Below are 13,837 nucleotides of genomic sequence, written 5' to 3'. Positions count from 1 at the left end.
ACTACTTAAGCTCTCTCATCTTTCAGTTCCCTCATCTGTCAAAAGAAGGTCCCCACAAGGTCGTTGTAAAGAGACAACTAGGGATTGTAAGCACTTACTGAATGTTCTCTTTTTTTCATCATTTCTGAATCTTCACTGCCTCAGTCATAAAATAGGAGACTCAGCTATTTTTTTCAAGAGAAGTAGGAAAATACAGATGTTTATATGAAATATCTCAATTTTTAAATGTTGAAAATTAAAATGTGTAAAAGTTCTCTCTTACTACTTTTTTTTGTGGTGCACCTGTGGCATGTGGAAGTTCCTGGGCCAGGGACAGAACTCACGCCACATCAGTGCATCAGTGACAAAGGGCAGGTCCTTTTTTTTTTTTTTTTTTTGGCCGCCCCACAGCATATGGAGTTCCCCGGTCTATGCTTTAACCCACCGTGCCCGGCTGGGGAATTGAACCTGCATCCTGGTGCTGCTGGGACGCCGCTGATCCTGATGGCCACAGGCAGGAATTCCAATGTCAGATCCTTAACACGCTAGGCCACCAGAGAACTCCTAAGGCTAACTTTTAAACTTGAGGGCCAAACAAGATACTGCTGTGGGAGTTCCCGCTGTGGCTCTGACTGCAGCAGCTTGGGTTGCTATGGAGGCACGCGGGTTCGATCCCTGGCCCAGAAACTTCTATATGCCATTGGTGCGCCCATTAAAAAAAGAAAAAAAATGCTGTGGACTGGATCTGGTCCGTGTACAATTTTCCACCTAAGCTACTGGGTTGTCAGGGATGCTATGACAACCCTCACTTTGTAGCTTAGACAAATCAGCTTACCTTCCTGAACTTCAACTAGCTCATCTGTGAAATGGACCCAACTTTGTGCGGATGGAGATCTGGTATGTAAAAGGCTTAGCCGAACGATGGCGCATAAGAGGCACGCCACACAATAAATGGCAGCGGTAGCCTGAGTGGCTGTTGGTTTGCTAAGTATGCATTCAAGGAGCAAGACACCCCAGAGACAAGTAAGACGCCGCTGGGAAAGGAGAAAAGATGGGAAAAAGAGGCAAGAAGAGGGAAGGGAAGAGGTGAGGAGGCAACAGGGTCCGCCCTCCAGGCGGGGCGCCAGCGAGAGGCCCAGGCAGGGGCGGGAGCGCACGTGGCCTATTTCGGGCGGAGCAGACGCGCTTGGCCGCAGCTGAGACCTCGGAGCCGGCCATAGGAGACGAGCCTTGAAGGTAGGTTACAGCCGGACTGTGAGGACCTTGAACGGCAAGTGGAGCACCTCGGGGTCCTTAGGAATCAGAGGACAGCAGAAGACGCTGGGTCTTGAGCTTTCCATCCTCCCGGGGCAGTTTGGGCCAGATGCCTGGGTCCTCTGGCCCCTCCCCTCGGGGCGGGGTCAGGCATCCCGACCAATGACCTGTCGTCATCGAGGCCCCGCCCCAACCACGCCCCCTGACTCGCGGCCTCGCTGAGTGCCCAACCGCCCGGCGCCCTGGCCTGGGGCAGCGCGAGCGCCCGAATCTGCGGCTGGTGAGTGCGCACCCCCTCAGGGTCTCCGCCCCCATCCCGCCTCCGCCCGTGCCCTAGAGCGCCGCGCTGCTGACCCTGGCTCCGGGGAGTGACTCAGCGCGGAGAGGGTGGAGACCCTCTGGGGCTGGAGATTCGAACTGTTCAGGGCCTTGAATGCCAGGATGAGTGGGGTGAACGAGTGTCTTTTGAGCTGGTCTGGGGCAGGGCTGGGGCCTAGGGCCAGGCTGGGATAGAGGGAAGAGGGTCAGACCCAGAGATCTGGGCAAGGCAGGAGAAGTCACGGCTGCACCGCCTGGTCGTGGGCCAGGACCATGGTGGGGGGCGGGTCCTGAGCTTCTGACCCAGCTCTCTGCCCCAGGACCCCAAGATGCCTGGCGAACAGCAGACAGAGGAGGAGGAGGAGGAAGAAATGCAAGAGGAGATGGTGCTGCTGGTGAAGGGTGAGGAGGATGAGGGTGAAGAGAAGTATGAAGTGGTGAAACTCAAGATCCCCCTGGACAACAAGGAGGTACGTGTGACACACCCAGGGGTCCCACTGCCCCTAAACCTGGTGCAGGTCTAGCCTCCCTTAGACAGAAGCCAAGGATCCTGTCCGTGTTTTCCCCTGACTCTCAGACCTAGAATCTCAGGGTTGGCCACCCAACTTTCTGTCCCACTACCCATGCTGCCACCATACTGATGTTTTGCCTACTGTGCCAGGTGCTGTGCCGGGTACTAGCAGAGTAAATATTCTCCTCGGTTCCTCATGGAGCTTGATGTCTAGCAGGGTTAGACTGACAGGTAACCACACAGCTACAGTTCCGTGCGTTGGGTGCCGGCACCAATGGTGTAGAAGCCTAGAGATGGGAACGTAATGCAGACTTAGGGTTGGTGGGGAGTCAGCTTAGGCAACAGCAACAGTTAACAGCTGACACTGGGTCACATTCACTCTGGGCCAGACACTGTTCTAAGTGGTATTTGTTCCATTTTACAGGTAAGGAAACTGAGGCCCAGGTTTCAAAGTTAGTGAAGGGATGGCTTATTTGAGACCAGTGAGGATCTGAGTGTTGGAGGCCTTGACTACTCCAGGCAGGAGGAATGGCCCTTCCCTAGTTCCCTCGTGGTGCAGAGGGTTAAGCCATGGCCACTGCAGCGGCTCCAGTTGCTGCTGTGGCACGGGTTCAATCCCCGGCCCCAAAACTGGGGTGCGGCCAAAAAGAAGAAAAAAAAAAGGCCCCTCCAATGGCACAGAGGAGTAACTGGGAGAGGTGAGGGGGCAAGCGGTTCAGTTATGCTATGGCGCGGATGAGAGTGGAGTGGCTGGCAGGCCAGGGAGAGCATTTGGGTTTTATCCCAAGGATGTTGAAGGTTTAGAGAGGAATTTTAAGGAGGTTGAAATATGAGTTAGATTTATCCATTTGAGACCCTGTCACTAGGTAGATTTCTGCTTCCCAGAATCCTACAGGACTCCCACTCCCAGCCAGAGCAGCCCTGAACCAGCCGGAGGGCTCCTCCTGGACCAGGTTTTTGGGGGCCCCCCCAGCTCCCTCTGACTTCTTCCTGCACAGGAGCCAGTTCCTAGGAAAAGAAAGTTCTGCTGCCCCCTAGTGGGTGAGGTGGGTCCTTGGGTGGGGAGTGGGGGGGGGTGCTGGCTGCTGTTTGGCCTCTTCCAGTCAAAATAACTATTTAGTTCTAGTTCCGTTTTTCTCAGGCCTCCTTGGCCCATCATCCTAGCTCAGCCTGCCTCTTCTGGCCCTTGTGGATCCCCTAATCTCCACCTCTGACCTGTACGTTAAGAACTCAGAGCATCGGGTGCACTACCAACTCCATCCCTTACAAGCTGTGTGGCCTTGGGCAAGTTTAACTTCTTCCTGCCTCAGTCTCCTCATTGGTAGAAAGAAAATCAGAACAGCACCAACTTCTTGAAGTTGGGAGGACTGAATGAGTTAATACATGGAAAGAGAGCCGTGTCTGGCAGATAGTAAACGCCATAGTAATAGTATTTGCTGCTCTTATTCATTGGTCTCCCTCAAGGTCAGGACCTTGGGCTAGGTCATCCCCCTGGAGATTTTTCAACTCAGTTTTTTTTATCAAGGCCTTTTGGGCTGAATCCTGGGGCTGGGAGTGAATGGGGAAACCAACACGGAGGCCTCAACAGACGAGTGAGGGCAAATAACTCAAAGGCGGGAGTTCCCGTCGTGGCTCAGCGCAAACGAATCCAACTAGGAAACATACGGTTTCATGCTCGATCCCTGGCCTCGATTAGTGGGTTAAGGATCAGGTATTGCCGGGAGCCGTGGTGCAGGTCTGAGATGCAGCTCAGATCTGGCGTTGCTGTGGCTGTGGTGGAGGCTGGCAGCTACAGCTCCGATTGGGCCCTTAGCCTGGGAACCTCCATATGCCGTGGGTGCGGCCCTAAAAATAATAATGATAATAAAAGAATAATAATAATAATAATAATAATAATTCAAGGCAGTGAAGAAGGCTTCATGGAAATGGCTTTGACATGGGCCTCGAAAACTTAGGGGGAATTTGGCAAATGGAGGAGGAGGAAGGGCATTCCACGGGTGCGGAAACAGCCAAAGCAAATGCTCTGAGAAGATAAAGTCAGAGAAGTAGGTGGGGCCAGAGAATAAAGGGAGCGGAAAGCCAGCATAGGAAGGTGGACATACTGCGTTAAGGTATTCGGTGCCATCAGACGCCTCGAATCAGAGGAGAGACATGATCAGATTTTCTATTCAGAAGAATCATTGGCTGCTGTGGGGAGACCTGGCCAGGTGAGGATGGCTGCCTGTCCTAACGTAGGAGCAGCAGTGGAGAGAAGATGGAAAAAGGGGAGTTCCCGTTGGGGCATAGCGGAAACGAATCCGACAGGGAACCATAAGGTTTTGGGTTCGATCCCTGGCCTTGCTCAGTGGGTTAAAGATCCAGCGTAGCCATGAGTTGTGTAGGATGCAGACACGGCTCGGATCTGGTGTTGCTGTGGCTGTGGTGTAGGCCGGCAGCTGCTGCTCTGATTTGACCCCTGGCCTGGGAACCTCCATATGCCTCGGGTGCAGCTCTAGAAAGCAAAAAAAAAAAAATGGAACAAAGGGGCTATTTGGGAACACTGATTGGACTGTTGGACTGGCTGCAGCTAAGGATGGGAAGGGTGGGGCTGGGCATGGCCCGTCCTGAAAAGTCTGTAGGGTAGACTCTAAAGTTTAAAAGCAGTTGAAAGCATTGGTTACCAGCTTTGCCTCCAGGGCTTTCTCATCTGTAAAATGAGATAATGAAAGTAAGATCCTTGAAATCCAGTCTAAGCATCACGTGGTGACTAGATTTGCTGGAGGAGGGTGGACATGAGCATTACACACGTTACACATGAAGATTTAGCACTGTGCCCGCAAGACAGCTCATGCCCTTGCGGTGTGTGTGGTCTCCCTGAGTCTTGGTTTCTATGAAATAGTGGTTGGTGTCTGAAGCTCCTTCTAGAGTCCACCTTCTGTGACTCTTCGCTCTCACCCAGTCCTGTGGCCCAGTCATTGTCCACAACAGGCCTTCATCACGCTGCACCCAGGGGTCAGTGTATTCTCTCTCTGTCTATCAAAATCCCATCTTTAATGGATAGATTTCTCAGCCGGGCTCTATGTGCATCTAGTCCTGTCTCTCCCTACTTAAAATTGAATCGGTGAGTGGTTTTCTGTTTCCTGCAGCTCGTACACCTGGCACTCAAAGCTCCTCCCTGTCCGACCTCATGTCTTGGCTTCCTCTCCAGGCACTCAGCACCCATCCCATGCCCTAGCTTCAAACCCCTGACCCTTCTTCCCTCCAAGACTTTGCCCACGTGGGCTTTCAACCTGTAAAAACCCTCTTTTATCATTCCCACCTCCTTTTCCAGGACTAGCTGTCTCCTAGATCAGGTTTCTTCATTTTTAACATGCATACATATCACCTGGGGATCGTTAAAGTGAAGAATTTGATTCAGTAGGTCTGGGGTTAGGACCGGAGAATCTGCATTTCTAACAGGTTCCTGGTGATGCTGATGCTGCTGGTCTGTGGACCACACTTTCCGCAGCAGTGAGTGAGAGGGCAGGGATGATACTTTATACCTTGTGCCCAAAAGACGGGCGAGTCTGACAGCTGTAAGAGGCCTGGGGAGGGAGGCAAGCTGTGTCGGTGGCCTCAAACTTGTGAGACTGATGTGCATCATGGCTGACCGAAGAGGTGTTTTGGACAATGACAGATTTCCAGTGCAAACCCCGGCTCTGCCGATGGATTAGCTGAAGGGTGTTGGTAGTTACTTACTTTGCAGGCTTATATCCTTATTTTCAAATGGAGCTGGGAGTTCCTGTTGTGGCATCACAGAAATGAATCCGACTAGTATCCATGAGGATGCAGGTTCAATCCCTGCCCTCACCTAGTGGGGTCAGGGATCCGGTGTTGCCATGAGTTGGGGTATAAGTCGCAGGCAAGGCTCAGATCCCACCTTGCTGCGGCTGTGGTGTAGGCTGGCAGCTGCAGCTTCAATTCGAAGCCAAACCTGGGAGCGGCCCTAGACAACAAAACGAGAAAATAAAAACAGAGCTCATGATACCTAAGCCAAAGGGTTGCGAGAATTTAAAACAGCAACATAGAATTCAATTAGAACACAGAATTAAAGAACAAGAATTAAGGAACAAGAACATAGATTTAAAAACAAGAATTTAAAACAAGTTCCCTGGTGATGCAATGGGTTAAGGATGCAGTATTGTTACTGTGGTGGCCTGGGTTGCAGCTGTGGCTTGGGTTTAATCTCTGACCCCAGAATTTTCACATGCCATGGGAGCAGCCAAAAATAATAATAATAATGGCTGAGGAGGAAACCGGGATGTTTGCCCCCCCCTTTTTAATTTAAGACTGCCACCACTGGGCAGCCAAAAAAAATGGTAAAAAATTTTAAGCAGGAAGACAAAATCATTAACTTTAAACACCTGGATTATCATATTATTATACTACATTGTATCCCCCAGTACCTTCTTGTTATGGTACTAATTTTTATTTTATTTTATTTTTCCATTTTAGGGCCCCACCCTAAAAAGGTTTGGGTGGAGGTTCCCAGGCTAGGGGTTGAATCGGAGCTACAGCTCCTAGCCTACACTGCAGCCACAGCAACCCCAGATCCAAGCCATGTCTGTAACCTACACCACAGCTCACAGCAATGCTGGATCCTTAACCCACTGAGCGAGGCCAGGGATCGAACCCACAACCTCATGGTTCGTAGTTGGATTTGTTTCTGCTGCGCCACGACAGGAACTCCTATTCCAATTTTTAAATCTAACAGTTGAAGGCTTTACAACGTGTAAATCTGGTATTTGCCAAGCTTCAGTAACATGTATCTTGCTCACCTGTTGTGCTCATTTATTTAATGCTCTTTTCAGATAGAGTCACATTGTTCTGTTAAATAAATTTACCTTCATCTGGAAGATACTATTGATGAAATTGTGGGTTTCATGTGATCTGTTTTTCTAATATCTGAAAATAAATACATAATGATTATAATAAGATAAGAGTTAGACTCCATAACACTTAGAATCCTCTTGCATTCTGTGATGTGCATACCTCAGGTTGGGAAATTTGCATCCCGAGTAGTCTAACTTGCCTTCCTTGGTTCACTGAGGCAGGGGGAGGGAGGGACTTCCCTGGGGTCTTAATGAGCTAGACTCAGCCCCTCTCCCCATGATTCTTCCTGGGACACCCAAGGCCCCTCCTCCCAGAGCTGGAGACACCAAGAGTATTTGTGTGAAGAATTTCTTTTTCCCAAGCTCCTGAACCAACATAAGAAAAGTCCTCAGTCTGGTCAAAGTCATCTTAAAGAAGGGTGCCAGGAGTTCCCGTGTGGCTCAGTGGTTAGTGAACCTAACATCCATGAGAACTTGGGTTCGATCCCTGGCCTTGCTCAGTGGGTTAAGGATCAAGCGTTGCTGTGAGCTGTGGTGTAGGTCGAAGACATAGCTCAGATCCCGCATTGCTGTGGCTGTAGCTCTGATTTGACCCCTAGCCTGGGAACCTCCATATGCTGCAGGTGCGGCCTAAAATGACAAAAAACAAAACAAAAACAAAAAACCCAGAAGGATGCCAAAGACAAACAGGCCAGAAAGATATAATCAGAAAAAAATTCTCTCCAGGATGGCTTCCATGATAAAATAAACCCCATAGATGTCGAAACCCGGGTGAGACTACAAAATGTGACCTTGAACTCAGCCCGTGCTAAGTCTGCTGTGGGGAGTTTCTTGATTTAAAGTATCAAGTTGTATTTTAACCTTGAATCCCTCTTGGAGAGTGCCAGGCACTTGGCATCCAGCCTCTTCATGTCTTGGCACTGTGAGTGCAGGGAAGCAGTGTAGCCTATGGTTAAGGGTGAGACCTCTAAATTCAGCCCTGACTCCCAGTGACTCTGGGAACGTCATCTCTCTGAGCTCAGTGTTCTCAATCGCCACAAAGGAACACCTGACTCAAGGAAGATCTAATCCAAGAACGTACATAACACAGCACTGTCACATCTTTACACGGTGAAGCTGTTATCACTATCATCATTATATAAACTTTTTAAACCAGAGTTTCCTGGCTGGTCACTAATTTCCCAAACTGCCTTGTTTTCCAAAATTTCTGAGTTGGTTGGCAAAAAAGCTACTGTCTTTTGGACAAAGGATCTTGAAGGTGCCCCTCCTTGAAACTTCAGAAAGAAAAGGCCTTACTACTTCCTAATTGTTACTTACCCTCTCTTACTTAATCTGTTTCATCAACTATAAAAGAATAGTGGAGGAGTTCTCTTGTGGCAGAGCAGGTTAAGGGCCGGCATTGTCACTGCTATGGTTTGGGTTGGATCCCTAGCCTAGGAACTTCTTTTTTTTTTTTTTTTTTGCTTTTTAGGGCCACACTCCTGGCATATGGAGGCTCCCAGGCTAGGCGTCCAATCAGAGCTGCAGCTGCCGACCTACACCACAGCCACAGCAGCGCAGGATCCGAGCCGCATCTGCGACCTACACTGCAGCTCACAGCAACACCAGATCCTCAACCCACTGAGCAAGGCCAGGGATCGAACTTGCGTCCTTAAGAATGTTAGTCGTATTCATTAACTGCTGAGCTGCGACGGGAACTCCTAGCCTGGGAACTTCTACATGCTGTGGGCAAGGACAAAAAAAGTGATAATTACTCAATGGAGAAGGACTATGGGGAGAAAAAAAGTAAACAGTGTCTTGTCCTTAATATGCGTCCAGTTCTTCACTTGGTCATGAATTTATATACGTACTTGCTTGGCCCACAGAGGAGCCTCAACACCACGCTTGCTAGGATGAGCCTTCTCTTTCCTTAGAAGGAACCAGTGCGCCCTCCATGTGCCTCCTCACTCTACTGTTAGTACAAACTGTTCTCCCTTCATCTGCCTCTTACAAAGCATTTCTTTCTGATTTTATCTCTAGAGGCCCAGACCTCATGACACTGGCTTATTTGCAAATTTTTTCATGTCAAGCCTCGGAATAGTAGCTGGGTTTTACACTTGCTGCCTTTTTTTGAGGCTTAAAAAGTGATAGGTGCTTACTTTGAAGCTTATTTATTTATTTATGGCTTTTAGGGCCAAACCAGTGGCATATGGAGGTTCCCAGGCTAGGGGTCCAATCGGAGCGACAGCTGCCTGTCTACACCGCAGCCACAGCAACAGGGGACCCAAGCTGAGTGTGCGACATATGCCACAGCTCATGGCAACGCCGGATCCTTAACTCAATGAGTGAAGGCAGGGATGGAACCCGAGTCCTCGTGGATACTAGTCAGGTTCGTTACTACTGAGCCACGACAGAAACTTCAGAAAAGTCTATTATTATTATTTTTTTAGGGCCACGCCCTCAGCATAGGGAAGTTCCCAGGCTAGGGGGTCGAATCAGAAGGTAGCTGCCAGCCTATGTCACAGCCACAGCAACACAAGATCCTTAACCCACTGAGCGAGGCCAGGGATTGAACCCACCTACTCACGGATACTAGTTGAGTTCGTTACTGCTGAGCCACAATGGGAACTCCCCTGAAAAGTTTATTAAAGAGCCTAGACCTGTCCCTGGCCTGGCTTCTAAGACACGATGCTCTCCTGGATTTCTTTCTTTTTTTTTTTTTTTTTTTTTGCTTTTTAGGGCTGCACCTGTGGCATATGGAAGTTCCCAGGCTAGGGGTCAAATTGGAGCTTCAGCTGCCGGGTCTGCAACACGGGATCCGAGCCGCGTCTGTGACCTACACCACAGCTCAAGACAACTGAGCGAGGCCAGGATCGAACCCGCAACCTCATGGTTCTTAGTCGGATTCATTTCTGCTGCACCACAATGGGAACGCCCTCTCCTGGGTTTCCTACTTCACTGGCAGCTTCTGCTCAGTCTCTTTTGCTGGCCCCTCCTCACTCTGCTGCCCCCAGTTCTCTCTGCCTATTCCTGGGGTGATCTCATCCAGTCTCAAGGCTTTAGAAACCATCTATAGATGGGTATCTTCCCAATGAACATCTCCAGCCCGGGCCTCTCTCCAGATGTGTTAAGGAGAACTGCAGATAAAATCAGAAACAGATCGCTGGTACCAACTAGCTCCCCCCACCATCCTCATCTCTGGAAGAGCAATTCCACCCCGACAGTTGCTAAGCTTAAAATCACTGGAGTCATTTTTGACTCCTCTCTTTCCATCATATCTGATCTGTTATGGAAATTGTTGTCTGAAACTGCAAGAAAATAAGCAGAGCGCTTCTCACACCTTCACTTTCCACCTCTGTCACCTGGGCTGGAACCCCTGACGTCTCTTGGCTGCAGTACAGCAGCCTCCTCTCTGGGTTACTGCCCCCTCCCCTCCTTCATCTGTGGAACCTTTTAAAGTATGAATCTGATCTGTTCACATTCTTGCTCAAAACCATCTCACATCTCCTCTAATGGTTCCTCATCACTTTCACATCGCAAGGTCCTAGGTTAAGATTTCCCCTTCAGGACAAATCCATAGATTCCTCTCTCCCTCATGCTTTCTGCACGAGGCACTTTTCCTTGGCATTCCTGGAACAAGACGACTGTCTCAAGGCCTTGGCTGTTCCACTGTAACCTGCTCTCTCACCTCCTTTAGGTCTTATGTGACTTCAGTAAGGCAACTTAACAACCCTATTTAAATTTGCAGCATCCCCCACAATACCAGCACTCCTTATGCTTTCTTCTTCTTTTCCTTTTTAGGGGTACTCCTGCCGCATGTTAGTTCCCAGACTAGGGGTCCAATAGGAGCTGCGACTGCCAGCCTGCGCCACACCACCACCAGATCCACGCTGCGTCTTGGACCTACAGCGCAGCTTGCCACAGGCAAGGCTGGATCCTTAACCCACTGAGCAAGGCCAGGGATCAAACCTGGTTCCTCATGGATGCTAGTCAGGTTCGCAACCTGCTGAGCCACAATGGGAACTCCCTATCCTTTCTTCTGGAAAGTAGGAATTAAAAAAAGAAAAAAATTAATGCTGTATCTCCAGTGCTTGCAGCAGATTCTGGCACACTGTACGCGCTCAATGAATACTGGTTGAATTAATAAAGAATAGCTAGAATGACACTAGGCATTGTGATATGTGCGTTGATGTATTACCTCATTTAATGCGCACAACCGTCCTAAGGGGCAGGCACCGTGGCTTTTCCTACTGTACAAACCGGGGACGGAGAGGCTGCCGTTTGCGGAGCCTCCGGTCTCTGGCTCCTGGGCCTCTCGGTCAGGGCTGACCTGTCCCCCCTCTCCCCGCAGGTCCCGAGAGAGCCGCCAGCACCGTCTGCCGACCCGGCGCGCCCACACGCGTGCCCGGACTGCGGCCGGGCCTTTGCGCGCCGCTCCACGCTGGCCAAGCACGCCCGCACGCACACGGGCGAGCGGCCCTTCGCGTGCACCGAGTGCGGCCGGCGCTTCTCGCAGAAGTCGGCGCTGACCAAACACGGCCGCACGCACACGGGCGAGCGGCCCTACGAGTGCCCGGAGTGCGACAAGCGCTTCTCCGCCGCCTCGAACCTGCGGCAGCACCGGCGGCGCCACACGGGCGAGAAGCCGTACGCATGCGCTCACTGCGGCCGCCGCTTCGCGCAGAGCTCCAACTACGCCCAGCACCTGCGCGTGCACACGGGCGAGAAGCCGTACGCGTGCCCGGACTGCGGACGCGCCTTCGGCGGCAGTTCGTGCCTGGCGCGCCACCGACGCACGCACACGGGCGAGCGGCCGTACGCATGCGCCGACTGCGGCACGCGCTTCGCGCAGAGCTCGGCGCTGGCCAAGCACCGGCGCGTGCACACGGGCGAGAAGCCGCACCGCTGCGCCGTGTGCGGCCGCCGTTTCGGCCACCGCTCTAACCTGGCGGAGCATGCGCGCACGCACACGGGGGAGCGCCCTTACCCGTGCGCCGAGTGCGGCCGGCGCTTCCGCCTCAGCTCGCACTTCATCCGCCACCGACGCGCGCACATGCGGCGGCGTCTTTATATCTGCGCTGGCTGCGGCCGGGACTTCAAGCTCCCTCCGGGCGCCACAGCCGCCACTGCCACCGAGCGCTGCCCAGATTGTGGGGGCAGCTGAGCCGCCGTTCTTGTCGCCGCGGGGTACGAACGTCCGCCTGGAGAGGGGCACGCTGGGACCCCGACCAGGGGGCTGGGTTACCCTGGACAACTCCTCCCCGCTCCCCGGGTCTGGGATCGGGTGGAAGGGCAGGGCTGGCTGCCTGGAACTGGGAGATGGGGAGCATCCCCTACCCGGGGCTCCTGGAAACGTGCTCATCACCCCCTCATTACATCCCTTCGGCCCTTGTTAGTGAATAAAGTATTGTATCCTCGCCCACCCGTGCCTGTGAATGCGGTGCGTGGGGAGAGGAGAAAAGTTGAGGCTCTCAACAGGCTTAGGTGACTTGTCAGGGAGCCAAGTGGGGCTATAAGCTCCAAAATTCCTGGAAATGAGTTCCAGGAACCAGTGTGTGTGTGTGGAGTCACCCCACACTCGGCCTCTTGTCCTCTTGTAACTTCAGATCTAGAAGGGTCCATAAATTTAGCATGTTTGTGATCAATGGGCACTGCATTCTGCCGAGCTTTGCTGAGCCGGCCTGAGCCTCGGGGACCTCCGCTCATTTTCGTTCTCAAAAACGTCCCCAAGTTAGGTAACACTTTTATCTCCATTTCTGCAGATAAGTAAATAAGGACTCAGGGCCAGAGTGGGGACAAGTACACAGGCAGGGGCAGCCCCCTGTTACTGGCGCTGTGATGGGCAAGTTGTTGGATAGAAGAGATTTTCACTAATGATCTGGGAGTTTAGAGAGGCTCTTCTCAGAGGTGATATTTAAGCTGATCTTTTGTTGTTGTTGTTTGTCTTTTTAGGGCCCGCTGCATATGGAGGTTGCCAGGCTAGGGGTCAAATTGGGGCTGCAGCTGCTGGCCTACACCACCGCCATAGCAACACCAGGTCCAATCCGTGTCAGCGACCTACACCACAGCTCTCAGCAAGGCCTGATCCTTAACCCACTGCGTGAGGCCAGGGATTGAACCTGCGACCTCATGGAAAACTAGTCAGATTCATTTCCCCTGAGCCATGACGGGAACTCCTCAGGCTAGTCTTAAGGTCATGAGAGAATTGGGTTTGGGGAAGTATGCTGGACTTGTTAGACCTTGCAGGTGTCCCCCGGGGTGGAATGTAGGGGGACAAAAAGCAAGGAGGCTAGCAGGAGAGGGAGCATTAGGGACCTTCCAAGCCAGGTTAAAGGTTCCAAGGCCACATAAGAAGCCTTAAGGGATTAGAGGGGAGAGATGGATCTGGATATTATCAAGGAGCTAGAATTCATAGGAGTTAAAGTGGATGTGGGGATAAGGGAAAGGAGAGATGAGGCTGATTTCATCTCTTAGTTTGGGTGACTGCAGGCAGTGTCACTGACGTGGGGACATAGGATGAGGTGCAGGACAGGAGTTGAAGTGGCAGCAATTGCTGCACCCCAGTCTGGGCATGTTGAGTGTGAGGTACATGTGGAGAGTCAGGGAGGTGATGGGAAGTAACAGCTTAGGGCTAGCAGGTCCAGAGGGCAAGGTACCACAACCAGAAAAGGGCACTTGGAGTTCCCGTGGTGGTGCAGCAGTAATGAACCTCACTAGGATCCATGAGAACTCGGGTTCAATCCCTGGTCTCACTCCGTGGGTTAAGGATCCAGTGTTGCCGTGAGCTGTGGTGTAGGTTGCAGACGTGGCTTGGATCTGGCATTGCTCTATGGCTGTGGTGTAGGCCGGCAGCTGCAGCTCCAATTGGACCCCTAGCCTGGGAATTTCCATATGCCAAGGGTGCGGCTCTAAAAAAACCCAAAAAACAGAAACGAAAACTCGGGAA

The 13,837-nt window shown here is 51.7% G+C and overlaps 1 protein-coding gene across 3 annotated transcripts; it reads left to right on the top strand.

The window, feature by feature from the left end:
* Positions 1-998: 998 nt before the first annotated feature.
* Positions 999-12,313, top strand: ZNF771 (zinc finger protein 771). Of its 3 annotated transcripts, none has more exons than XM_047780081.1 (3): positions 999-1,215; positions 1,872-2,021; positions 11,243-12,313. In XM_047780081.1, exons 2-3 carry the CDS (start codon positions 1,881-1,883, stop codon positions 12,053-12,055), a joined length of 954 nt encoding a protein of 317 aa, XP_047636037.1. In that variant the 5' UTR covers positions 999-1,215; positions 1,872-1,880; the 3' UTR covers positions 12,056-12,313. The 3 variants fall into 3 exon arrangements, with proteins under 3 accessions (XP_047636037.1, XP_047636036.1, XP_047636035.1); XM_047780080.1 differs by lacking the exon at positions 999-1,215 and adding an exon at positions 1,250-1,513; XM_047780079.1 differs by lacking the exon at positions 999-1,215 and adding an exon at positions 1,521-1,683.
* The last annotated feature ends 1,524 nt before the right edge of the window (positions 12,314-13,837 follow it).

Source organism: Phacochoerus africanus, chromosome 5 (genome assembly GCF_016906955.1).
Source record: "Phacochoerus africanus isolate WHEZ1 chromosome 5, ROS_Pafr_v1, whole genome shotgun sequence".
Lineage (NCBI taxonomy): Eukaryota > Metazoa > Chordata > Mammalia > Artiodactyla > Suidae > Phacochoerus > Phacochoerus africanus.
The sequence above is the reverse complement of the archived record's forward strand: the minus strand, read 5'-3'. Positions and strand labels throughout refer to the sequence as shown.

Coding starts and splice junctions, on each gene's coding strand:
- ZNF771 (XM_047780079.1), top strand. Junction 2,022..11,242: donor TCCCCCTGGACAACAAGGAG/GTACGTGTGACA, acceptor CTCTCCCCGCAG/GTCCCGAGAGAGCCGCCAGC.